The 27,651-nt window shown below is 40.9% G+C and overlaps 1 protein-coding gene across 1 annotated transcript in view; it reads right to left on the reverse strand.

The window, feature by feature from the left end:
* Positions 1-7,068: 7,068 nt before the first annotated feature.
* Positions 7,069-27,651, reverse strand: part of VWC2L (von Willebrand factor C domain containing 2 like) — a 155,956-nt gene continuing 135,373 nt past the window's right edge. Inside the window, exon 4 of the mRNA XM_044751554.2 lies at positions 7,069-10,368. Within this exon, the coding sequence (XP_044607489.2) occupies positions 10,220-10,368 (149 nt within the window). The 3' untranslated portion in view covers positions 7,069-10,219. The remainder of the gene's footprint in view (positions 10,369-27,651) is intronic.

The following is a 27,651-nucleotide window of genomic DNA, read 5'->3' on the forward strand; positions in this document are numbered from 1 at the left end:
AAACAGAGCATGTAAATGGAAGATAAGTCCTCTTGAGTGGAAATGATTCTCTAGTTGCAAAAAAATAAAAAACCCAAAAAAGCCCCAACCGTATGTTTATGTTTATATATATATTTGTTTTTGGTGAGGAAGATTGTCCCTGAGCTAACATCTGTGCCAATCTTCCTCTGTTTTGAATGCAGGACACTCTCACAGCATGGCTTGATGAGCATTGTGTAGGTCCGCACCTGGGATCCAAACCTGTGAACCCCGGGGCCACTGAAGCAGAGCGCGGGAACTTAATCACTACACCACTGGCCTGCCTCATTTATGTTAGTATTTTGCACATTTACTAAGAAATATTTTTTATACATATATGTCATTGTCACTGCAAAGACTTTAGGTTCCATGGCAGCTTAATTTTTCATTCCCCTCTGCAACTCTCTTTCGCTCATGTTCAGCCTCCTATTGAAATCGATGGACGACTTGAGCCACAAATGATTAGGGGTGGAAAATTTAATCTGTGAACAAGTAGAGCTAATGAAATGCTTCACAGCAAGGCAAAGGTGGGATAAGAATTACTGTAGGCTAAACAAACCTGCAATCGTCAGGTGCCAAAGAAGGAGAAGAGTATACTAGCTCCATGGAGACGCAGCAAGTGTGTGATCTTAATGGCACAGCCATCAGTCCATAATATCCAGAGCTTTTTATGTTTCTAACCTCAAATCTTATCTATAAGATATTGCCTAGCTCTTTTTTATTATCTGTCTGTAAAATCGTAACAGGAAACTTCTTGACAATTGGTTTCAAAACTAGTCTTGTGAGTTTACAGAGCATGTGGCCATCCTCACCTTGTCATTTCCCAAAATTTGGAAGGATATCCTTGCTCAAAAATATGTCTCTTGTTTGCTTCTGGATGTTTAACAGGGGACACAGGTTTCCATTCCACAGTTAAACCTGGCACCAAGTACAAAGAGTCAACAGATAAGGCCAACAATGCAAATACCATTGAAGGATGACGTTACCCAAATTTCTACTGAGATGAAAGCACTCCAAATTGGGTAGAGGAGAGGGAATTCCACTAGTCAGTGAATTGACTCTAGAAAACCAGGGCTGAGTGGCACCAAGACAAGTAAGTGATTCCTTCATAATATGGAGGTGATCCATCTTTGCTTTTCTCATTTGCTCTAAGCCCTTGGTTTTGTGCCAGGCACATACCTGCTGATTTAGACGGATTTCATTATTAGCAAAATGGGGCAGTTACATGGTCTAAGTTATATCAGTATAAACTTCACTTTATAAACTGCAAGAGGGCATTGGCTACTTCCCTCACTCTTCATCTAGCCTATTCCTCTTTTAATACTCATGAATTCCGTCTCCCAGGCCCAGGATGATGCGCTGCCCTTTTGCAAATATTCCCAGTGTCCCTGTTCATACCTAAAGCACAGCTCTTCCCTCTTTGTTTTTGTGAACTTGTTTTGCTGTTTGCCCCATCAGACTACAATCTCCTTGAAAACAGGAAAAAAATAATGCTTCATTTAGTTTTAACCACAGTGCCTAGTTCCCGAGCTGGAATGTTGTTCATTCAATAATTAAATAAACTCTTAATTAATATGACAGATGAAAGGAATACACTGGATTTCAGTGATTGGGTTTTATTAATATAATGTGCTTTAAAAAGTCAAATCTATTTTTCTGAATTGAAAAGTATTTTTCTGAGTTCCTGATCTATAACATGTGCCTGATGAACTTGCAGTGGAGGAATCTTATCACAGAGTCTGGATGAACTTTTTTGTGATAACTGAAAATTCCCTAGAGAGTGGTGACTTCTGAAATGGCTACTAGGTCATGAGAAAAGTAGGTAGTTGAGGGTACCCTTTGCCTAGTAGCTAAAGAGCCTGTGTGCATGGACACCTTTCCCTTGAGATGGTAGCTACTAGAAGCCAGTGACAGACCTTTCACCAAGATTAAAGAGATGCTATTAATTGCTATCGATCATGGGTCAACAAATTAAATTGCATCTGCAACTGCATCTCTGAAAGGTCTAAATGAGAAATGCAGTTAATGGGTTTGGCTGACCCAATGTTGTGATTAATTAAAGATGGAATGAAACCAAAAAACAAACAAAGGAAAAGAAAAGTGTAATGGGAGCAGGATGGGCATCCTTGGAAGTCTCAAATCGAAAGGCACTCCCAGGACTGAATTTGCCATTTAATCCTATATGTCTGGGGGAAAAAAACAGAGAAGGACAGAAAAAAAAACAGTGGATGGCTAAATACAATCATGCGTCGCTTAACATTAAATTGTTAGACAATTTCATTACTGTGTCAATATCATAGACTATACTGACGCAGACCTGGACGCCATAGCCTACTGCATACCTAGGCTATTTGGTACTAATCTTGTGAGACCGCTGTCACGTATGTGGTCTGTGGTTGACCAAAATGTTATTATGCATCACATTATTATAATCCCTTTTTTGAATTTCCAGAACCCTGATGAACAATAATATGAAAATGAAACAGACATTTTATATTCTGAAGGGACATGAGCAGGTAGAGGTGTTGGGAATAAGCAGTTTCTATAACAATATGTAAATAAATTTTGTCTCACTGTGTGTGAGATTAGTGTTTGCCACAAATTAGTGAAGAATTCTGTTATTCTTGCCATTTCGATCTTTGACCTCCCTTTCAAGAATACTATGAAAAAATGTATGACCAGTGGAGAACTTTGGTTATTCAAATGGCAATTATTCAAACGAAGATGAAAATAGAATTGGCAAATAGAAACAGAGTGGGCTGCTCTTGAGGTAAGCATATCTGAGATTGATCCTAAATACCTGATGTTACCAGCATCTTTGACACAAAGTCTAAAATGAGATTATGTGCTGCCCCCAAGGAAAGCATGGGTTCCACGTTTTTGGTGGTTCTTATTAGCATCAATATCCTTCTAATCACCTGACCTAGAAATGTGGGCTATTTGAATTCTTGAATCCCCATTTGATCGTCCATGAAGTCCTGTTGTGCAAACTGGTCTGTTCGAATCTCACTACTACAGGATCAGATCCTCATTATTCTTCCCAGGACTCTTGTAATTGCCTCTCGTTAGTGTCCCAACCTCTCTATCCCCAGACCTCAGTCTACCCTTCCCTCTATCAGAATTGTTATTCCAAGACACAAATATGTCCATATCACACTCTTTTTTGACATTAATTAACACATAGTATCAATAAAAACCAAGTCCAATTTTCTCAGTATTATCTTCCAGGCACTAACAATTGGATTTCCTTCCTGGACACATCCCTCACTGTGTCCCCCCATCTCCAACCTCACACTCACATTACACCTGACTGCTTGTCATATTCCAAATATGCTATTCATTTTTTTCTATACCACAATATCGTCCGCTAAGTACTTGCACAACTTGTACTCAAGCAACAAGGTCTAAATCCAGAGTTACCTTATCTGTGAAATCTTTCTTATAACACCACTAGTCCTAACGATAGCTAACGTATAATCGGCTCTTCTTATGTTCCAGACTCTATTCTAAGCTATTTTACGGGTAATATTCTGTTTAATGTTTAAAACCCCTCGATATAAAAGCTGGTTTTGCCTCCTTCTAATTGTATGAGCCTGAAAAAAATCATAAAACCTCCCTGAATCTCAGTGTTCCAGTCAGAAAAATGGGAATGCCAGTTCATAATAATGGTGGTTATGAGGGTGGTTGAATTAGTGAACATAGATCATTGTCTCATGTAAAGTAGCCAATACAAAAGGGGCTCAATAAATGGTAGCTGAACTTTATATCCAACTTCTTCCCCAACCCCAGCCTCCTTACATAACTGTTTATCTGGAAGGTTTCAAAACTCAAACTTACTTCTAAAAGCATAGCTTTTAAAAAGTGCCCCTACTCAAAGCCATATAATAATGCAAGAACTGGGATGAATTGAATCACAATTTGAGCTTCAAAGAACCACGAGTTCAAGATTTTCAAAAGTTAAAGCCATCATGTGACCTCTTCATTCATTTCTCTCACCACTCCATCCTTTCAAAAGAAAAAAAAAGTCTAGGGAAGTAAGAGGTGGTAATACACGAAACAAGACTAGCCATGAGTAATTGTTGAAGCTGAGTGATTTTAAATTGAGTTCACTGTACTATTCTTTAAAAAAAAAAGGAACTATAGGGTCTATACCTGCATATGGAATTTGGTTTCCACCAGGAGATGCCCAAGCTATTCATGGGGAGAAGCCACTCCACACCATGAAACAAGTTATACATAACTTATTATGTATGTATATATATATAAACTGTTCAAAACTAAACTAGCAATTAAGGAAAGTTGTGGAACCACTTTTTTTCCCAAAGATTTTACAAAATATATAGATGACTTCAGTAAAAATCTAGACCTGGAAACACCCTCAGGTGATTTTCTGAAAGGTTGCTTTTTCTAAAAAGTAGATGCTGTCATTCTCTGGAATTTTATAAATCAAAATTATAAATTAGTTTCTATTAACTCTAACCTCCCTTTTTTCCCCACTATTGTAACACTTTAGTAATCAAAAAGTCAAAAACATTTCTAACTTTCTATCTTCTACCATCACTCTCTGGTTCTTTAATACATAATACATTTATTTGTTTTCCTGCCTAAAAAAAAAAGCCATCATATCATTACCATAATTGAAAATATTTGGAATATAAAACAAATTATGAATCCTTAAAGTTAAATGAAAGCAATTTCTTTAACCCAATTCATGTGAGTCTTGCTCTGTGAAAGGCACTGTGGTGCTAGCTATGTCTTGTTCATCAAAAGAACAACATTCCTTCTAGATGTGTAAGGCTGAGCAGGGAGAATCATGTGTTCACACCAGACAGTACAATTTGAGGCTCACTGACAAGACTGTTATCCCAATTTGAGGTGCAAATTCCTTACGAATGTGGTAAGAAAGTATTAGGTGAGGTTGCTGGCTCAGAGAGAGCATTTGTCTTTCAAAACTGTAACCGTGGACCCTCCAGGACTACTGCAACTGACCCTGTCTTATCAACAGAGTAATGAAGAGTGGTTTTTCAGGAACTGAGACCCCTCGTCCAGTTCAGGCCAGTTGGGACCACCAACCTATCAACTGGGCCTGTGCAAATGCTCAATAATTGACCTTTTTGACATCAAGGAGCTAAAAACTCCACCCTCAGATCATGGTAACACCACCATTTTGTGAGCATGTGTCCTATGAAGAGGGAGGAAGCTTGAAACACTTGGGCGGATGATCAATTACCTCACTTCTCCTCACCTCCAGTCATCGATCTCCTCACTTCAGACTGCCCTGCCCTTCATCCCGTAAACTGCGCCCCCAATCCTGGATCAGGGAGACAGATCTGAGAGCACATGCCCCTGTCTCCTTACAGATCAACCTAGCAATAGTTCTGATTTCTTTTTCCAAAAGCTGATGCCATAATAATTGACTTTTTTACGTGCATTGGGCAAGAGAACCCCAATTTTGTGTGGTAACAAAATCATGAATGTATCTTTCTTTAAAAGAGAATATTCCCAACATAAACCCTCAAATAACAACAAATCCAGGACTGTCACAGTTCATAGCTTTCTCTCCCATGCTTTGAAGTGCCCTCCCATGAAACTTGATTCAGAAGTGAACTGTAAACAATTCCTTGCAAGGGACATAGGGAGCAGAGAATTGGACTCTTGGGAAGTTGAAAGCAAGAAAGTCTAATCTTGTTTTAAGAAAGCGGTGGTGGAGTGGAGGTGTGCATGCGTATGTGCGGAGACTCCATGCTGATGTTATCTTAGTGGTTGGCTTTTTTTCCTTCTTCTTCCAACAATGCAGAAGATGATGGCAATTTATAAAATATTGTTCAGTTTTACTCTCTATAGGCAGTGCGTTTGTCTCAAGGAGAAGAAAAACAACAGTTTGCTCTCACTCCACAAGGAAAGCGTATGCGCAGCTAAAAGACAGCATCCTCTGGGTGCTGATTGTCAGCAATGGTTCTTGCTCTGGGGCTCAGTTGCCCCTCAGAGGTCAGTTGGTAGAAAGCCTCTTGGCCGCTGCCTTCCCTCCTCGGCGTCTAGGAAGGAGTTTAACATGGAGCTTTAAAAGAGTGATTTTCCCAACACAAACCCTCCCATGACAACAAACCCAGGACTCTGTTAGAGTTCACAGCTCTCACTTGGCAGTGTTCAAATCCCTCCCGGCCTTCAGAGGCATTGCAACCAAATGCGGCGCAAGGGGCGGTTTGGAGCATGCAACCTCCACCCCCTCATATTTTAGAAAATCTAAGAAATTTGCCTATGGAGTGGATAGGAGATGATTTTAAGGAATTAATTACTAATTTTGTTAGCTTTTGGTAATATAACTTATAACATGATTTTGTAAAAAACTATCCTTTCTTTTTGGATAGAACATTACTGCAAGATGTAGGGCTGAAATGACGTCATGCTTGACATTTGCTTTACAATAGTCAAGGGAAAAAAAAGAATAGATGAAGCATTATGCAAAATCTTGATAACTGTTGACTCTGGGCAATGGGTAAATGGAGGTTCTTTACGCTGTTTTCTTGATTTTTGTGTACGTTTGAAAACTTTTCTAATAGAAAATTCCTGCTTTGTCATTTACTAACCTATGACCTTGGGCAAATCACTCAATCTCTTTGTGTTCTGATATTGTGAACAGCAAAGCAGAGATAAGAGTCCCTCCCTTGTAGGTGTGCTGTGTGGGTTGAAGAGGATGTTATGAGTTCAGTGCATAGCACGGGGCCTGCCACAGAGCAAGCACTCAATAATTATTGATTATCATTAGTATTGCACATGGATATGGGGCCAGGAAAATATTTTTCCTATTGCTTACTCTCTCATTGCCGGTGTATTTGAGCTTCTTCTCTGATCCCCAAGTCAGCCTTGCCTCATATTATGAAAAATGAAAATGTACACAGGCAAATGGTAAAGCTAATGCTTGATTCTAATTGAATATAGCTCTAATGACACATGTACTTTCAGATGCTAGAAGTCACTGAGAATTAGTCATTAGATAGTGAGGAGAGGAGGAGAAAAAAAATTGGGAAGGAAAATATACCACAAACAATGTTCGCTGGTTAACACACTTTATATTTAACAAAATAATTTTTTAATAATATATTCTTTTCCACATCAAATATTGTTGCTAGAATCCCCTTTTTACAGTTTAGTGTTTAGTTTTTTTTTTTTCTCACTAGTTTTCAGGCACACCATTTTTCAAAGATTTTAGAAACTGAATCGTTTTTAACAGGCATCAGCTGACAAACAGGATGTTGATCCCTTATTTAAACAGAGCTGTAGTTAAAGCCGAGAACCAAAGGCGAAAGAGGAATAGAACAGAGGTGACAGTGTGGCTGCAGTCTTCAAAGAATGAAAAAACAACAACAGATGAGACCAGAACTCGGTCGTTCAGAGTTTGGAAAGAATTTCTCAATGACCTGGGTGGAAGGAAGTTGTAAAATATTTATTCGTTTATGAGAAATTCTGTCACAGTATAGGGTTCATCTCTCCCTGAAGGGGGAAAAATGTCAGTGCTACAAAGTCTCAAAGGAAACAGCTTGTAGTGAAACTCTGAGAGAAAAAATCCAACAACAACAATAAAAAAGAAAAAATCCCTTTCTCTGGCTGGTAACAGAAGCCACGGAGCAGCCTTCGTTCCGCAAACTCTCTGAAGAGAGTTTCTTGATGGATATTATACTCCATTCTAGTAAATTCTTGCTGTGACTATCACTGTGCCAAGACTTCGATGCAAAATTTCTGCACCCCGGCTTCCCAGTTGCACTCTCTTTCTGTTTTCTAGAAAGGGCATAGTGACGCCTTAATAATAGATAGGGCACTATGCTACATGGCTCTGTTAATGATATTTTCTGGGTTTCAAACCTTCTTCCTGTCATTTATTATTATTATTTCTTTCTGAGAGTGTGGATTTTTGAAGCTGGCAACAGGCAACCTCAGGGCAGAGAAAGCTCTATAATATATCTCTGTCTAGACAAAGCTGAAGTGTGGAATGCCTTTACTTTGGAGTGCAGGAATAAATCATGCAGAACTGTTCATGAATGATTCATGACTGTCTATAGGATGCATCCGTGGTGGCAACGGAAGGCACCAACCTTGCTGCAAATTGGTGTTCTAAGGGAAGACGGCGTGTTGTTCTTCCACAGATGGCGCCAGCATGGCTGTTGGTATCATAACACAAGCACAGTGTGCGTGAGAAGTGTCAGGTCCGACTCGTCAACACATTAATTTTGGAAGTGACAACTCTTTCTTGATGACACAAGGTGCTTCCAGGAAGGAGAGGCTGAGAATTTTAAAATGAAAACCCAGTTGATGAGACTAACGCGGTAAGTGTCCTAAGGATGGACCTGTGGCATAGAAGCACCCCTCTTTTGCAGGAGACCAAGCCCTCTCTCTCGGGGCTGCTGACTGTACATGTCCCAAAGGGCTCAGAGGCTCATCAAAGCCACAGGCACAGCCAGAGCTGGCCTAGTATGTCCCCTTGGCAGAAGCCACTCTTTATTGATTATTCTAGGCCATTGGTTCTCAAGCAGGTGAAATTTTTCCGCCTCCCCCACCCCTTGGGGACATTTGGCAATGTCTGGAGACATTCAGTTGTTATGACTAGGATGTTGCTATTGGCACTTAGTGGATAGAGGCCAAAGATGCTGCTAAACATCCTAAAAACGCACAGGACAGTCCCCAACAACAATTAATTGGCCCAAAAAGTCAATAGTGCTATGGTTGAGAAAGCTTGTTCTAGAATGTGGCACTCCACAGGAGCCATGGCGAAGCCCAGGTTGGGTTGGGAGCAGAAAAGTAAAGAACATCGATAATGAAGACAACCTTAAAGTTTCCTCAAGGACCCCATCAGATCTGCGCCAGGGTTTTCAAGACAGGAGAGTGGAATAGCGACTGACTATGCCATGTGGTTTCAGAGTTACTAAATTTGCACTTGAATCGAGGTGGCATCAGATACCCTGTGTATTTTATTTTTTCTGTTACTATACGAGCAGCATTACCAGGGCAGCCTTGAGACTCTTCAAAGGTTCACTTTAATTGTTCAGTATCTAATATATACATTTTAAAAAATGTTCAACAAATGGAATTGTATTGTGCAAGACTCACTCTACCCTAATCTTTAATTTAAATCAGCACTTGAGGTGGAAAGAGTGTCCTGAATCTGTATTTTAGACATAGGGCTGAGTGGTCATTACTGTAACATGGCAAATGCAGTCCTGAACCCTAAAATCTGCCTGTGTCTACTGCTGGCTTTCAGCCAAATCTGAACTCAAAAGCCAGAAGTGTTCAGAAGGATTCAGATTCACAGTGGGGCTACTCACCCTGGTTCTGGTATTCATAGTGCCAAGTGACGGAGTGGGTTTAGAGTGTGATTTGTTACAAGCCGAACTTAAATTCAGCGTCATGAGAAGCTCTGGTGATTAATGCTATCATTTCGAATACCTGTCTGCCTTTGGATTCTTTAGTCAAGCTTATGGTGTTGTTCACTTATTAGTTTTTGATTGGCAGTTTCAAGGTTTTGCATATGAAATGTGTGGTTTGTAAGAATCGAATTGTGAGCCCCCACGTAATACACTAAGCACCAGTTCCCACACTGCCCGCAGCGGGTCCATCTATGTGCGCCTCTCTTTTCTGACCCTACCAGGCAGGGTTCACTCAAGGGGAGTGAGCAGTTAGATGCTTTTGTGTCTTCCTGGTTGGGAAGCATCCTCACCCCTGATGTTCCTTTACCAAAGCTTGTTTGACGCAACTCAAACCCTTACAGTGCAGTCAAATCTGGCCCCTTAGACTCTCAAGATGAAAAAAAATTGCTACAAGAGAAAAATGCCATGTATGACGTATAGAAGAGTAGAGATGGAGTAAATCGGTAGACAGTGAGCTGGCAGGTCAGAGGTGTCACCAGAGAAGGAACCTGTACAAGGCTGTTTCTTTTTGTTCCAGAAATCCAGTCGTCAAGTCACCATCAAGCATGGATAATTACAAAAGCGGTTTTGATAGCTATATACTATATATATTTTATATAGCAAGAGAGAAAGAGAGAAATTTCCTCTTAGTAAAATATTCACTTTTGTCAACCCTAAAAGGTTTTGCTGGTGACCCTGTTGTAGCTGGCAGGAGTTTGTTTGTTCTGTTTTGTTTTAAACATGTGCAGTATAGAAGCCATGGCATCGTCTCTTCGGAATGCGACATCGTTTGAGAGTTTGTTCTACACAATCTGCTTGCCTTGGCATTCGCGTTTTGAACACTGAGCGGGCTTCCACCAGTCCCCGTTGTGACAATGACAGATGTTACATTCATCCACTTTCACTTCAATGCCAGCCGGAATTATGGTAGTTCCTGCAAAGCAGTTCGGACCTGGAACACACACATACATTGATCAGTTGATTAAATCTGAGAGGCTCTCTTTCTCCCGTCCCTCCCCACTCGTGATAAAAATCCAACCCCCAAAGCCATGAATGAACAGGTCACACCACTCTTACCAGCTTATTATCAAGGAATTTTCTAGCCATCTCCATAAAGGCAAACTTTCAACCCTACTATCTTTTTGCACACAGGTCATATTTTCCATGTGTATCTCGCTTTTTTTTTTGTTTTAAAAGATCCAGTGCTCAAAAAATCTTGTTGTCCATTACCGAGTACATGCAATTTTCTAAAGTTCTACGGATTACACTCTATTTGCTTTATATTTGGGGGTGCAAAGCCTGCCGAAGTGGCCCCTGAAACTCGAGTAGGGGTCTAACGTGGTTTGTATCGGGTGACGTACCCTCTGGCCTGTCCCCTCGCTTCCTGTGGTGAGTATGAGACAATGAACTTGCTCACTCCAGTTTCAGCACCACCCCAAGCCAGTTCCTGGAATCCCCAGCTTGCTTCTTGATAACAATGAATAATTCATGACCAGATGATTTATTCATATCCCAAACAAGCTTTGTTAGAGGTTCATTTGATTTTTATAAATGGAGTTCCTTTAATCTGCTGGCTATCTCTTTCTTTTTTGTTTTTTTAAGAATGACCCAAATGGCTGGCTTTTGAAAGTGAGCAGGAATTTTATTTTACTTTTTCAGATTCAGGAAAGCTTTACTGAAAAATGTCATTGCTTGCTCATTATAGATGTATGCTCTTAAAATTCACCAATCTTGGTTTTTTACTTCATTTTTCTCTCCTTTCCCTTTATTTATTTTCTCTCTCTTTTTTTCTTTTAACCCTCCCAAAGTAGAAATGCCTGTATTCAGTGTTGGTGATATTATTTCTCAAATTCAAATAGAACAAAAATTGCTTCCCAAGGTGTAATGGATTATAGTGGGGTGCTGCAAATTGTTGTTCCTTTGAAATGATTTGGTATAAGTCTCTGAAGTATATGTTTAGATAAAGAGAAGGAACACTGAGCTGTATCTACTAGTGATTTATTAACCCACCATTACTGGCCACTTGCCATAACCGCTACAAAGCAACATGGCAGCATAGATCAATATCAGTGCCCTACTTTCACTTTCGCACCACTTGATGAGAATTTACCAGACTATTTTTACCACCAAATAAATGAAATCAGGAGCAATTTGTAGTTCCACTTTATAATTGGAATCTTTCATAATGATGGCAACTATTAAATTACAATGTCTATTTATCATGTGAAACTATTTAAGACGCTATGGCTTTCATCCCCCGTTGTTTCAGAGCTTCCAGACCTCTGTGCACACGTACTGATGGCCTTTCTGAACCTATGCCTTTCCATGGACAAACACTGGGGGTGTATGCCTGGGCGTGAAGAACCAGCCAGAGCAGGAGGGGTGTAATGGGTCAAGGCTGACAAGTAAACAGCTGGCCACCTGTCTGTTACACCCAGGAGGGCATTTCTTATGATGCTGTGGTTACAAGTCCCTGATGATCCTAATGGCTGATTATTTACGGATCACTATGTGAGTTCCATAAGTCTTCGGATTTAGTCATTGTGTGATGGATTGAACTGTCTTTGGGACTACATCTCCCTGGGAAAATTCCACACCACATCATGAATTTGTTGTGACCAGAACTGAGGGAGTCTTCAGAGAACTTGGCAAAGACCCTTTTCAGAATGTAGCTGGTTCTCACTTGCCTGTTATTGACAGACCCCTCTCAGCCCAGCCAGTTGTGGGCACCAGAGCCAAACTAGCTTCAGAAATTGACCTAGATGCCCACTACTACCTGTTTTCCTGGAGCCCCCTCCCCCGCCAGAAGGCAGTGGTTTCTCTCTCTCCATCTCCCTGCTTCTAACCAACTCTTTTCACTCCAATTGTATACTTTTAACTTTTCCAAGTGGGGAAAGAAGAAAAAATTTTTTTTCTAAACAGTGATTCCAAAACAAAGATGTCTCTGAAACAGGCAGACTATTATCCAGTAAGAGTATTTCCAGTTTGTTGAGAGGATTTGGAAACTTTCCAGAAGACTCTTCACTCTGTGTGTGTGTATGTGAGAGGTGTGCTGCTTGCTCACAAGGGCAGGTTCATCTCAATGACACAATACGAGAAAAGGCCAGGGAGGGATCTCGATAAAAAGAGGTTGCTGACAAGTCACCGTGCATGTCTTGAAGATTTTACTAGGCCTCCGGGTTTCATATCTGCCCCTTTCTGCGTATGCTTGTACCATACTATGACCAGCATGTATTTGATCAGCCTCCATACATGTTTCTTAAGAGTCATTTAGAATTTCCTGCACTGTCAGCTCAGGAAATGTTAATTTACCCTGATTGACAGAATGCGAAGAAAGGTCCTTTGCACTCTGCCAGGACTGACCAGTCAAAGGCCCTGCCCGTAAATAACACAGCGACCTCTTGACAATCTCCTCGGCAGCCAGAGGTATTTACGGAATCAAAACTCCTGTTTGATGTCATTACCAGTGATTTTATTCGCACTCTTCTGAGAACTTCAGGTGTAACTAAAGCAAGCCTCAAGTTTGCTGTTAATGGTCTTACCTGCTTAAAAGCAATTTAGATAATTGTCGAGCAAAATGGTTGGCACTATTTAGAAACTGTTCTGGTTCTGGCCCTTCCTCCTTAACCGTGGGGACAGTAAATGCTAATTTGCTTTGAGCTTGCGAGTGTCCCACATGAGTTCCTCACATAGGAAATCTATCCTTCTGGCTATTCTATTTTTTAAATTTGAGGGCTGCTTTGCTTTGTCTTGGTTTGTGTGAAAGAGTAAGTTGCTTAGAAGAGTGAACTCAATGGCAAAAGCAACATATTTTAATGCAGAAGACTTGGAGAGACTCCAGAGGGTAGCAGTGAAAATGATTAAACTGAAGGCTGGCAAATAGGACCTCTGAGAAAAGGTTAAAGGGATTGGAATTATTTAATCTAGAAAGAGAAGACAGAGGAATAATTCAATAACTCTCAGGGAATAAAGTCTTATTATGTGAAGAATGGTGACCAACTGTTTGTTCTTTCCTCTGACACCTAGAATAGGAGGAAATGGAGATACGTTGATTCTCTAGGAATTGGAAACACACACATGCACATGAGTTGCTCAGACAGCTGAGAATTGAGTGTGGCAGTTGCCAACAGTATGGTGAGATCTTCTCTCTTGGAAATCTACAAGAACATAGGAGGTCTCATCTGTCAATTAGATTAAAGTTGTCACCTTCTTGAAAACAGGAATGAAATATCTGTCATTTCTTATGGTCCACGCCTAGTACTGCATCTGGGAAATATTAAAAACTCAGTGTATGTTTGTTTAACTGAATGAAACAGTATGAACTAGATCATTATATATTGGAAGCAAAATTATTTTGTGAACTCACAGATCAGGCCTTGCATATATGTCAGACCTACCCCTAGTAACATAGGTATAGACATATTTGTTAATTAATGGTAACACACAGCGATGATTTGTTGAGCACTTACTTCATGCTGGGAATTTGTCCCATTTAGTCTTTCCAATAAAGCATGTAAGGTATGCATTCTCACTCAGGATACTGAGCCTCAGAGATAGAAAATAACTTGCCAGAGATCATATAACCAGGAAATGGCATCAATGGGATATGAACACAAATCTCACTGACCTATGGATGCTTTTAATTGTCCAGGAAAAGAGGCAGCTGTCTAGGAGTGCATTGCTGGGTTCCTTTGCCAGGACCCTGAGCTTTTGATTGGAATTTAGAAGTCCGGTTGGTTTTAATGTTGAGGAGGCATACTGAGGTAAGAAATTGGATGGCTAAAAGGAAATGAGACTGTTTTTTTTATAGATCTTTATCAGATTTACTAGTTTTATATTGTGTATCCATATAGTCTCCAGAAAACATAATTTATTTGAAAACTGGGAGAAATTTCCTGTGGAGAAGATGCTTGGGCAGTGAGCCTCTGGCTTTTCTTTGGATAACAATGAAGTTCTCACTGGTGCTGGAAGTAGACTGACTAAGAAGCAGAATGAAAGTGGACTATGACTCAGAAGACCTGGTTCAAGTTGCAGTTCTACAATTGATTATGTGACCTTAGGCGAACACTCTGTAACCCAAATACAAATGGGGACCTGTATGGTCCAGTCTCAGAAAGGATTATTATTTTTGAAATTGAAATAAAGTTGGAAATACAATTCAAATATTTACTTGGACTTGGAGCAAAGAGGGAAGAAGAAAAAGCAGGCTAGGAATTCTCATACATGAAAAAATTTTTCCATAAAACATAAATTAATTTCCTTATTCATACTTCTCTGAGCACTTATTTTGCAAACCTACAAATAAAAACAAATTTTCAAACATTTTTCTCCACAATAGAAATCATTCAAAAGAAATCTTATAAAGAAGACCAATATATGAAATATATAAAAGCAGAACTTCTCTGATGAGGCGACTGTGGGGAGCCTGGAACTCTGTCTTTTCAGCAATTCTTTTTCCCATCTTCCCACTTCACCCTTGCAGAGTTAGCCGATGAGGCATCTGCATAGAATATCTAGTGATCAGAGAAAAAGCATTTGGAATGATCTCCTCCAGCTTCAGTAATCTAAGAAATCAGGAGAAAATAGAAGAGATTCTGTCCTATTTGTGGTTGTAAGAACGGAGCAGCTTTCCCCAGCCACTAACGTTTTCTTTCTTGGCAAGCTGTGAAATTTCTCCCATAAAAGGGTGCATAGAAACTATATGGAAAAGGAAGTCTATAGCTACCCTGATCACACCTCCTGCAGATCCATGCTCGCTTACGATGTTAAATGTCACATCGGTTGCATAAGAACAAATACATAACTTGAAATATGTGTTCTGAAAGAGAGGATCACAGAGCTGTGGAAGGTTGCAACAGAGAACATGACCAAAGCCATGGGTCTATGGAAATATTTGCTGTGTGTGTGTAAGGAGAGGGAGGATATGACCCATTGAGTAAGTTGAAAAAGCCAATGGGGGTCATAGAGGTGAGCGTAGTAAGAAATGGCTGGGAAAAAAGTTCTAGTGGCTATGGGAAGACAGTGACATGCTGGAGCCAGTGGCTCATGTTGGCTTGTGAGAGCCAGTTGATAAACATTCAATTATCACCTCATTGACATTATTTTGGTAGCTTGAAGTTGGCCTTGGCAGAACTATCTATATCACCAAAATCAGCAAATGTGACAAATCAGAATTTTAACCACTCCTCCCCGACCTGAGAGCCACTTGTTAAACATTTATATCACTAGGTTAGAGCTCAAGATTCTGGCCTTGTTGGCCATGGTAAAGATTTTGCTCTTTATTCCAAAAGCAAAGGGGAGCCATTGAAGTATTTTAAGTAGGTCTGTGTGTGTGTGTGTGTGTGTGTGTGTAATCATGAAGTAAAGATATTGATTCTGTAAACTGCACTGGGGTCACTATATGATTGGTCCACAGAGCATCATCCATGGTTGGATTAGACATGACTTGTCTTGATGGATGCAGGACCTTTGAGATTGCAGGCAAAGACTAGAACCCTCACAGGCTTTCACACTGTGTGGTGCGAAAAGCACATTCCTTTCTTCTTTGCTTTGAGACGTTAAAAGTATCTGCTAAGACGCTCTGGTAATATTAAATTAGTGTCAGCAATTAACACATTGGCTTGAATTAATTGATCAGATTATCCCTTATAGAAAGTAAGGTCCTTAGGGAAAAAAAGTCCCAGGAAAAGTGTATTTTGATCTGGGGAAAGAGAAGGAAAAGAGCTGGAATGGGTAACTAATTTCTAGGAGGACAGCTTAGTTGGAGTCCTTTCAGGGACCAGGATCATGTGCAAGCTGATGGAGATACTGGGCTGTTTGGGAAAGAGGAGGGTTCTATGAACAAAACCAATCCTGGATAAAAGGCACTAATTAAAGGAAGTTGTATCTAGAGCAAATTCAGAATAGCCAAGAGAACTAAGCTGGGGTGGGGGCAAGGGAGGTTGGGGGAGGGCAGGGTGGTGGTGGTAATACCATCAGGAGCAAGGGCCAAAATCATACCACAAATCTGACCCAGTGAAGACACAACTTGGGTGCAGATATAGCAGTTTGCACCATCAATATCTCCAACCCAGGACCCTGGAGGCGGTGGCTAGAACCATCAGCACAGCTGACTCTCTTACCAGTGTCGCCAGAATGGAGATGGTGTGGTCCTATGCTTCTTGAAAGTACTAGCTCAGAGTCTGCAGCAGGTAAGCCTGGGGACAGAGCTTGGTCAAGTGTCTGCAGCCTAGCTGCAAGGGAGGCTGGGAAATGAATATCTGGGCTTTGTGGCTTTTCTAGGGAGAGACAGGCTTTCCTTATACACAGAGGATTCCCCAATCATAGGAAGGAGGCAACTGCTTATTTCTGACGCTAAGATGGATGGAGAGAGGAGTCAATGAGGGCAAACTTCATCTGCTTCATATTTTTTTCTGAGGCTGACTGCCAGTATACTTGTCTAGCAATCAGTTAACAAAATAAATATTCAGAACAAGACTATTCTAAATGTGAATGATGCAGCTGTTAATAAGACAGAGTTTCTGCCTTCAGGGAGTTGGCATTCTAGTGGGGTGAATCAGACAAAAAGCACAAAAACAAATAAACAGGGCCATTTCAAGTCATTCTGTGCTATGAAGAAAATAAACAATGGAGTTGAAGGGCCTGCCCCATGGCCGAGTGGTTAAGTCCGTGCGCTCTGCTTCATGTGGCCCAGGGTTTCACTGGTTCGGATCCTGGGCTCAGACATGGCACCGCTCGTCAGGCCATGCTGAGGCGGCGTCCCACATAGCACAACTAGAAGGACCCACAACTAAAATATACAACTATGTACTGGGGGGATTTGGGGAGAAAAAGCAGAGAAAAAAAAAAAGAAGATTGGCAACAGTTGTTAGCTCAGGTGCCAGTGTTTAAAAAAAAACAAAGAAAATGGAGTTGAGGACCTGAAACCCAGCGTGGGAAAATTCTTTATGGTCCATGTTCGTATATGTTTTTTTATTTCGTGTTCCGCATGATGCTGTGAGGTAGTTATCGTGAGTACCATCGTACAAGAGAGGAAAGTAAAGCTCAGAGTCCGGGACTTGATAAAGGGCAGAGAATTAAACAACAGGAGAGCTGAAATTCCAACCCCCGTGTCTGACCCCTGTTTGACTGCCTTCCTTGAGGCAAGTCTTTATGCGTGCTATTGTTCGCTCCAAATGTCAGTCATAATCAGACGTTCTCCTGTTCCTGACTCGGCGGCTTTCTCTTGTAGAAAGCTCAGACGAAATTCACATCCAGTTGACGACACTGAACTCAGCTAACACGTTTTGAATTCTCTTTAAGAATTTTCCTGCATGACTTTATTGCCTCCTCACATGAGCTACTATTTTCTTTGTTTTGTACGTGAGACAATGAAACATAGAAATGTCAAGGGACTTTCCCAAAGTCACACAGCTAGGAGGTGACTGAGCCGGGATACAGGGCTTCTTTTCCATGCTCCATCTAAGACGTCAATCTTTCTGTGAGTAGGAGCTGTTTTTCACTTTCCTCCAAGTTTTTATAGCACCAGGGATGGTGGGAGATTTACATTCCTCTTTCTTAAGTGTGTGTGTGTGTGCCTGTGTGTGCATACAGAGGTGAATAGGCAAATGGGTTGATAGAAAGGGGATGGTCTGGCTGGAAAATCCCCACATGGGCCAGAGAAGCGGGCCCCTCCAGCAGCTTTACCAACCTCTTCTCCATAACTGCAAAGCAGGAATTGCTCCCAAGAAGCCGACATGGCCCAGAAGGCAGTGCGGCTCTAGCGATCAATTCAGAAGGCAGCCAGGCTGCCACCAAGATCCCCCAGCAGGACCTACCCTGTCGTTTTTTTGCTTGTCGACCCAGATGCTCTTTACAGCCAAGCCTCCTCCTTTCCAGAGACGAGGAAAGCCAGGCTGATTTTGACCACTTTATAGACACTTCTGGATTATAAATTGGTATGATGTCCCTGAAAATCCTCCTTCTGACAACAACTTCATGCTGCTTAATAGTCCCCTTTTGAGTCTTGCAATTTCTGGCCTTGGTTTGAAAATTTATTACTGATGCTTGGTCTCCTTTAGAAATTGGTTGTAAATGATCTTCCTGCTGCATAAATGAGGCCGAATCCTATTGTGTAAGGCCGTAAACTTCCTGTATTTATTTGGCAGAGCATCTAAATCATTGTTTCAGCAAATAGTAGGCTTGTAGGCCTCAGCCTGTGGTAGAATTGGACTGTCTTACGTTCTGCCTCTTACCTGATTTTAATGCTCACTTCGTGAAGTCTGACAGATGTTAGTGTGCTGTGGAGAAGCAGACAGGCTCTCTGATCAGGTAGACCTATCTCCAGCTATCAAACCCTTGGAGAAAATGTTTCTAGAAAAACAACTAGAGCTGATTTCAGTTAAAATTGAACTAAGTGACAAAAACCTCCCCAGTAACCTGTTCCAGTGACCTTGTACGGCCTGGACAGAGAGCAGTGATGAGATTCCAACTGCTGAAGGAGCTTCCAGAATGGAGAACGGAGAGCCTCTGTCCCCTCTCTTAGTCGGTCATCCCTACGTTTCTTTCCAACCATTTGGTTTAACCTCAGAACAAAGAGCTTCCTCAGATTAAGATGGAAACATGCAGGAAGCATTGTTTTCTCTGAGGCTGGCCTAAAGGTGCCTGTTAGTCATTTTATTTGAAAATTCAATATTGCTGAACTCCCACACAAATTTCAGCGTGAGAGCTCCAGAGAGTTTTCTGACCCTTAAGTATGTGAGATTTATAGCCTGGTGCTCCAATTAAATTGAAATTCCTCTTTATCCTACTACACAGACAGCAAAATGCAATGGCTGGAGCGGAGAGAGGAAGGACGCGGTCAAGCTCACAATAGAGGTAAAGGTTGGCTGCTCTTTTTCTAATTTCAGACAAATCAGCAGGCTGTGAGAATCTGGCAGAGTCCATGTTCTGCATTAGCTGGCCATATATGTCCATTCTCACCTTCAGAAGGAGCTTGTGGTCACAAGACGGCTTTGTTTGCCATTGTATAAAACACTTTATCGGCTTAGTTTTTGCTCTGAATGATGAAATAATATCAGCCAAATTTTCCAAGGTGAAACAAGATTACCCCCTCTTGCTAGAACTGTTAACAATTTCAAGTCACTGTCCTGTTTCTTCTCAGCAATCCTAAAGGGAGATCAAGCTGGCATCACTGTACCCATTTCACAGCTGACTGCACTGAGGTTCAGAGGGAGAGGGGGCGAGGTGGTTTATCACTGACTTATTTACCAGGTGAGGTGATTCTCTTCTGGGTGAGGACATTAGGACTCTGTAGTCATACTGTCCACATTTCAGTACTGCGCCGGCCATTTACTGGAGGTATGATCTCAATGTTCTCACCCATAAAGTGGGAATAAAAATAAACTGAGTACCTACCTAATGGAGGTCTTGAAGGAGCAAATGAATGAACATAGGTAAAGTCCTTAGAACAGTGCCCGTTGCATACTAACACTCAATAGATTAGTAGTTGCTGTTTATCTTTCTGATTATCATTATTAACTGAGTTACAATTTGTGCTACTTTGGGTAGGTTATAGATTCCGGGTCCTTTGATTTCTATTCTAAGTTTTCTTTTTTTTAATTTTAAAACATCAGTGAAGAAATGAACCTTGTAAATGTCAGTATTTTTTGCAAAGTGAGCCGGTGCACAACAGTAAAATCATTTCTACATGGATCTTCCCCAGGCTTGTTCACTAGTGACCACAAAGCTGGACAGATGAAGAGAATTCCTGAATGGAGAGATCATCGCTGGAGAGAGTGAAGGGAAGACATATCGGTCAGAAGCAGTTGTTGACTGAGGACGGATTCATTAGGAATTTGGTTTAAAATGGTTTGCTTGGACTGCTAATGATAACTGCTCTCATTTGTTGGAAAGAAAGGGCCCAGCTATTGTGGGAGAAAATCAAAGTCAAAGGCTCACAAGAGATCGCAAGCTAAATAAGAGCAAAGTAGGCAATGCTATACATCTATCTGTCTAAATATCTATCTATTATCTATCTGTAGTTATTTTTTTTTTGAGGAAAATTAGCTCTGAGCTAACTACTGCCAGTCCTCCTCTTTTTGCTGAGGAAGCCTGGCCCTGAGCCAACATCCATGCCCATCTTCCTCTACTTTATATGCAGGATGCCTGCCACAGCATGGTGTGCCAAGCAGTGCCATGTCTGCACCCGGGATCCGAACCGGCGAACCCTGGGCCACCGAGAAGCGGATCCTGCGAACATAACCAATGCGCCACTGGGCCGGCCCCCTAGCTAGAGTTTTTTGCAGCATTTTTCTTAGTGCTTAAAAAAACAGGAAAAAGTGTGAATGCCCATCAATAACAGAAATACTGAATAAATTATGGTGCCCCATGCCATGGACTCTTCTGTAGCCGTTAAAAAGAATGAATGACAACCTCGAGCTGACTTTTGGGGATTTTTGTGAGTTATTATTGAATAAAAAAAGGAATTATGCAGAGAAATGTGTATAACATCCTATTTTAATAAAACAAATGTATACAAACTTCTGTGTAAATGTTTGCCTAGGATTATATGAGGATGGAGGAAAGATAAAGAACCACAAATACTATGTTGTGAATGTGGATTATGTTTCTGGAGGAAGGAATTGCTGATGGGGAGAAGAGTAGTACAAGTAGCAGGAGAAAAACAAGCACATCATGACTTATCTATATTTGGTTCTAGGTATAAAAATGAGGAGAGAAAATTCTTATATTGGCATGCATTTTAAAATCAGTGTGTACATTGAACAATGTAATGATTGCTTTTTTCCTTAAAATCTGTTAAATTGATAATGCATCTGACAATCAGGTCCATCTTAGAACTGTAGTGAAAGTCACAGTAAGGGGCAGACTGAACAGAGCCTTCAATACTCCAGTTTCCTTGGGTCTAAAGTTTCAGGGCCACGCTGTCCATTAGAGCAAACACTAGCCATGTGTCCCTATGTAGGGCTTGAAATGTGGCTAGTCCAAAATGAGATGTGCTGTAAGAGTAAACAATACAGATCAAGTTTCAGTCTTAGTATGTCTTTGAATATAAGAAAAAAATGTAATATCACTCATTGATATTTTTTGTATGGATTACACGTTTGATGAAAATATTTTGAATATTTGAGGGAAGTAAAATATATTATTAAAGTTAATTTAATTTCTTTTTAGTTTATTTGAGGAAGATTAGCCCTGAGCTAACATTTGCCACCAATCCTCTTTTTGCTGAAGAAGACTGGTCCTGAGCTAACATCTGTGCCCATCTTCCTCTATTTTATATGTGGGACACCGGCCACAGCATGGCTTGATAAGTGATGGGTAGGTCTGTGCCTGGGATCCAAACCAGCGAATCCCAGGCCAATGAAGCAGGGTACACGAACTTAACCACTGTGCCACTGGGCGGGCCCCTCTTTTTAATTTTTTAATGTGCTAATTTAGAAAACTTAATTTTAGGAAATTTATTTAAATTTAAAATTAAATTTAGAAAATTTAAAATTATATGTGTGGCTTGCGTGATATTTCTATTGCACAGTGTCAGCCTAAAGGAATTACAAAAGGACAAAGAGGTGTTAGTCATAGCCAAGAGAAAACTAATTTTTCCATAATTTGGTAGGAAGGAATGCTAGGTGTTGTGGGAAAGGGCATATCTTTAGGACAGGGGTTCTTAAAGTGTGGGCCCTTGGTCAACATCATCATCATTGGGAATATCTCTGAAATGGAAATTCGCCGGCCCCATCAGACACCTACTGAGACCCTGGATATAGAGCCCAGTAATCTGTGTTTTGAAAAACATTCCAGGTGATTCTGATGCAGAATGATAGCATAGTTAGTCTGAGTTTTGGAAGATGCCTCAAAATGCACTGAGGTTACCCAAAAGGCAATGAATTCAGCATGTTACAAGAACATAGGCTTTTAGCAATGGGTCATTCCTGAGGAGAAATTCTGAGCAAGAAAATGGTGGTTAAACGGTTCAATTACCTTCAAATTTCAGCATCGGCCTCTGAACTGTCTGTCATTATTGTGTCTCTTTGATAAGTGTGATTTTTACCCACATGACAGCTTGAGAATCAGAGTCATGTGTGAAACTTGGTATTTGGAACCATTTTGAATGCTTTAATGACCTCACTTTCCAAAAAGTGAGTTGGTTATCACTGCAAAGAAAATGGTATACATTTATCTTCAGGATAGAAACAGGTTAGAAAAGATTGTATTACTCAGTTTCATTTAACTTTTATATAAAATATAAAATTTCTTGGAGCAACAAACTTTCTACTTCTGGCAGCTAACTTAGTATCATCTTTGAAAACTGTTTACTCCACTGATGAAAAATTGCAAACCTATTTTAATCTCCTAAAATAGCATACTTGAGTGAACACACTAGAGTAGAAGTCACGTCCTCACTGGAGGCGAGGGGCATGGGGCATGGAGTATGCTTGTCAACAAAGTAGGCATCAGCACACACACACACACACACACACACACACTACACACACAACAATTTCATAATGGAGCTGAAACAGAAAACTTTCCATTTTTATTCTCTATGTTCAAAGACGCAACCTGCCTCACAACTGAAAAAAAGATGATGAGCAGCTTGTTTCCTTATTGGATCATATGACCAAAGCTGGCTCGCTGACCTTTCTGTGATTTTCATAGCAATGTATTATTAGACATGCCATGGGGAAATTAGGTAACAAAGTGATATTTTCTTTAATGTCCATCTAACAATGCCTGTAGATAGCTAATAACTGTGACACAGACACGATGATGAGATTAGTCAAAATAAACAGTCCACAGACCGTATAATGAGTCCAGTCTAGAAATCTTTCTAGTCTAGAAGTATAATGTGGACCAGACAAACATGTTTCTTTTCTATATGGATATGGCAAAAGTAGATATCGAATATAAATAACAACGGGATAAAATTTATGAAAAATAAAAGAGTACACATACTAAGGAGATTTAATCTAGTCTAGAAGTCAGATAAGGGTGCCTTGAGGAAGCGATGTGTGATAATGGGAGGGAGGGGCTAAGGAACTCAGGTGAACAGCTCCTAAGTCCAATAAAAGTTTGGCACATAGGGGAGTATTTGAAATACTGCAGAGTAGAGAGCCAGTGGAAGGCGGGTCAAAGATAAAAGTAGAGACATAGGGAGGAGCTAGTTCTTAGGGTTTTTAAAAACTATATTTGGGATTTTTGATTACATCTAAAGGGCAATTGAAACCATGACATCACCAGATTTAATTTTTAAATAGATGAAACTTGCTTAAATGTAGATAATGAATTGGAACAGAGGCGAGGGCCATGTTGCAGAAAGTAGATCAATTTAATCAATTCTTGAATTTTCCATGAAAAGCTAATTGTGGGCTAGACTAGGGTGGTGGCCATGGGAATGGAGAGAAGTGAATGAATGGAGCAATGTTTAGAAGATAGAGTCAACACGATTTGGGGGTAAACTGAACTTGTGGAATAAAGAAGATGGCCCTCAAGTTCCTGATTTAAGCAAAGACATGGGACGCTGATGGAGGAGCTGAATAGGGGGACAGAATTGACTGAGCTGAGCAGAGAGAGTTGGGATCCCCGGCAAATGAGTGGGAATTGAAACCAAGGCTGCAGATGAGGTCTCCTTGGAGCATTTGGGGTAGTGCAAAAAGAAAGAGGGTGTAGGACAGCAGACAGAAGAGTTGGTGCCCACTAAAGTGACTAAAAAGAAGTCTCCAAGGAGGAGGGAGAGAAGATGACAGTATATAGTGTCAGAGAAGAAAAGGGAAGGAAACGTTTCTGGTAGGAGGTGCGACAGCAGTGTCACATACAGCTGAGATGGCAGCTGAGATAGAGGCTGAACCAAGTTTATTGGTAACCCACAAGAGCAATTTCTGTGGAGTGGTGAAGGCAAAGCCAGGTGGAAGGAGGTTGAGGAATGGGTGGGCAGTGGGCGATGCAGACATAACGAAAACCCAGTCAGTGGTTGTATGAGGCCAGGATTGAGGGGGGCTCTTTAAGATGACAGAGAGATAAATATGTTGAAATGCTGATAGGGAGGAATCAGGGGTGAGAGAAAGGTTGAATATAAAAAGGTAGGTAGGAGAGAATAATTGATAGAACAGAGTCCCTGAGCAAGCAAAAATGCATGGAAGTCTGTGTTCTTAGATGGGAGATAGGGAGCCTCATCTATTGTGATAGGCAACAGGAAGCTGAAGGAGTTTCTGTCTGATAATTTCTCTTTTCTCAGGAAAGTAAGAGGGGCACTGGTATTCTGAGAGCGAAGGGAGACGATAAGGAAAAGAGAGAGTTGAGGCAGTCACTCGAGAGGATGAAAAGATAGCTGACTGGGGAAGCCTAATGAAATCGTTGAGCAGGGTGAAGGTCCGGATGAGGATGGTGAGTACAACTGTAGTGGTCCCGACTTGATCGCTGGAATGAGCTTTCCTGCTGGAGCTCGGCAACATTGTGGAAGAACGCTCCAGGTAGATAGTCATCATTTAGTAGCCGTGTGACCTCAGGTAAGTCATTTAGCCTCTCTGTGTCTGTTTCTACATCTGTGAACTGGGAACAATAAACGTCCCCACCTGGTAGTATTGTTGCGATTATTAGATGAGTTAATACACATAAGCGCTGAGAATAGTTAGCATATGGTGTGCTGGCTATTCTCCAGCTTCGGGGTTTTGGCAGGCGAGGGATGATAGGAACAAAGGAGTGGGAGATATTAGCAAGAGAGTGGTTGAAATTGTAGACTAAGGAGTTAAACTGAAGAACAGGAGAAGTGAAGCCATTGGTTTTAGAAATCACTAGATTATTTTGTATTTATCGGAAGTCCTCCTGGTATGGATTCCTGGTTTGCGATTATAGTGTGCCAGTTTTGCTGACTGAATTAGAGTGTTGATGGAAAATGGATAGCGTTATCCAAGCTCTGTCATTTCACTTCCCGTGTGATACTTTGGCTGTGGTACTCAATACATAATTTACATTAAAAAGATATTGTTGTGTTTTATTTTTTGAGAACTTTGGCCTAAGGCAGATCCTGTGTATGACACTTCATGTTCTGAATTCCTGTGGAATGGGAAAGTTTTTAAAAAGAGAAAAAAATTATAAGAAACGATATTAAGGGAATCCCCTCAATTTAAAGCAATTTTGTTTAAAGGCTGTAAATTTGCGATCTATTTGTATTCTTTTCCTTGAGGTCCGCAATGCAATTTAAGCCAGAAAAACAATCAAAATTTGGCCCAAGCTTGAATTGCTGCAGAATAAACAACCTCCACAACTGAACTTTAAAAGGAGCTCTCTGAATTGCCGATGTGCTGAGGTGCTCAGAGATGCTATTTTGTCTCCGAGAATACATTTTATGCTGTCTTTCAGATCATGCATTGGGACCCTGGATTTTTATCATAAATGTAAATGGACTTTGGACACCAACATTTATTTCCAGGTGGGAAAATGTTTGAGGTTTTATATGGCAAAAATATTACTGAAGAGCCCACTGAGCTCTCTGAAAATCGAAAAATAGTTTCATGCACTAATGAGCAAATAAAGTACAATTACAGACTAGGGCCTAGCCCCCTGGGAGTCTGGTAGTCTTGATTTTATTCTTGCCTGTGCAAATGATCTTTCCTTGAATTTAGAGGAAACATTTAGAAGTGGGGAGGTTGGAGAGAAGAAAGATCAGGATCGTCCATCTTAGGTGCAAATACTGCCACTATTATCTCAGAGATTTCCCTGAATCTGTTGCCTTCCCCAGAATTGCCAATGGACAGATGTCACTTATGAAGGACAGTTTATTCAATTATTCAAAAGCATCTCTTGAAGCCTTCCTGTGGGCCAGAGACTGTGCAAATCACTGGCGATACAGTGATAACAAGACATATTCCTAGCTCTCAATGGGCTTATACTCTAGCAGAAGTGAGGCAAGAAGAAAGTTAGAAATAGGATTTTATAGAATGTAGGAGGGAACCTAATCAAAACTGAGGAAGAGGAAGCCTTCCTGGAAGATGTGGATGTGAAGACTGAGTGGATCTTGTGGGCTGAACAGGAACTATTTTAGTGAAGAATCAGGGCAGCAGTGGTGAGTGGGGAAGTGAGTGGCACGAACAAAGAAGGAGTTACGGCCCACTGGAAAAACATAAGGAATTCTACATAGCTGGAGCTTAGGGTCCCGGGAGGAGTCTAGGGAGCTGAAGCTGGAAGAGAAGGAAGGGCAGTGGTCAGGGTCTGGAGACCTTGTAAGCTGTACTGAGTAGAAAGACTTTGCTGTTAAAACATGGGGTACGCTGAAGGATTTCTAAGTGGCAGAGTAGTATAACCACATTTATGCTTCAACCAGACCACTCCTGCTGCTGTGTGGGGTGGAGTTGGAAGATGCCCAGGCTGGAGGGAGCAAGAACAATAATTGCTTCAGGAAAGAAATGGGAAAGGCCACCTTGAACCAGTGGCAGTAGGAATGGAGAAGAGGGGACAGGCTGGGGTAATATTAAAGGGAGCAGAATGTAGATGTGAGGGGTATGGAAGAGGAAGGAAATAAAATGTCCATATTTCTTGCTTATGTACCAGATAGCAGGTGGTATATTTCACTGAGAGAAGAAATATAGGAGAGGCAAATTTAGGTTGATGGTCCAGGTTTCAGTTCTAGACATTGAGTTTTTAAATATCTTTGACATACAAGTGGAAGTTTAGAGTAAGTGGCGAGATGTAAGGGTTGAGATCTCAAGGGAGCTATCTGAACTGGAAGCATCATTTGAAAAGTCTTCAAGATATACAGGGTGATTGTATCCATGAGAGCGGCTTCTTGGGAAGAGAGAATAAATAATGGAAGGTTTACCATGGAGGGAACCACAAGGAGCAAACATTGATGTCATCAGAAGAGGAATGGCGTCCTGAGAAGGGGGCTGTGATTGAATGATTACAGAGATGGGAAGAACATGACCTACAAGAAGTCAATGGAGAAGAAGCTTTCAATAGGGAGTCGAATGCTGCTGGGATGTTAAATAAAACAAGGGTTGAACATATCCATTGAATTTAATATCCAGCAGGCCCAGGATGGTCGTGGCAAAAGCGATTTCCATGTTGTTGTGAGGATGAAGCTGGACTTCAGTAGGTTTGAAAGTGATGTGTGGAAAAAAATACGTGAACTGCACATTCAAGAAACCTTATTTTGAAGAGAAGATGAGATGTAGGGGCAAAATAATAAGAGGAGAAATTATTGGGTTGGGATTTATTCATTCAATCAACTTCTGAGGCATTT

Source organism: Equus asinus, chromosome 19 (genome assembly GCF_041296235.1).
Source record: "Equus asinus isolate D_3611 breed Donkey chromosome 19, EquAss-T2T_v2, whole genome shotgun sequence".
Lineage (NCBI taxonomy): Eukaryota > Metazoa > Chordata > Mammalia > Perissodactyla > Equidae > Equus > Equus asinus.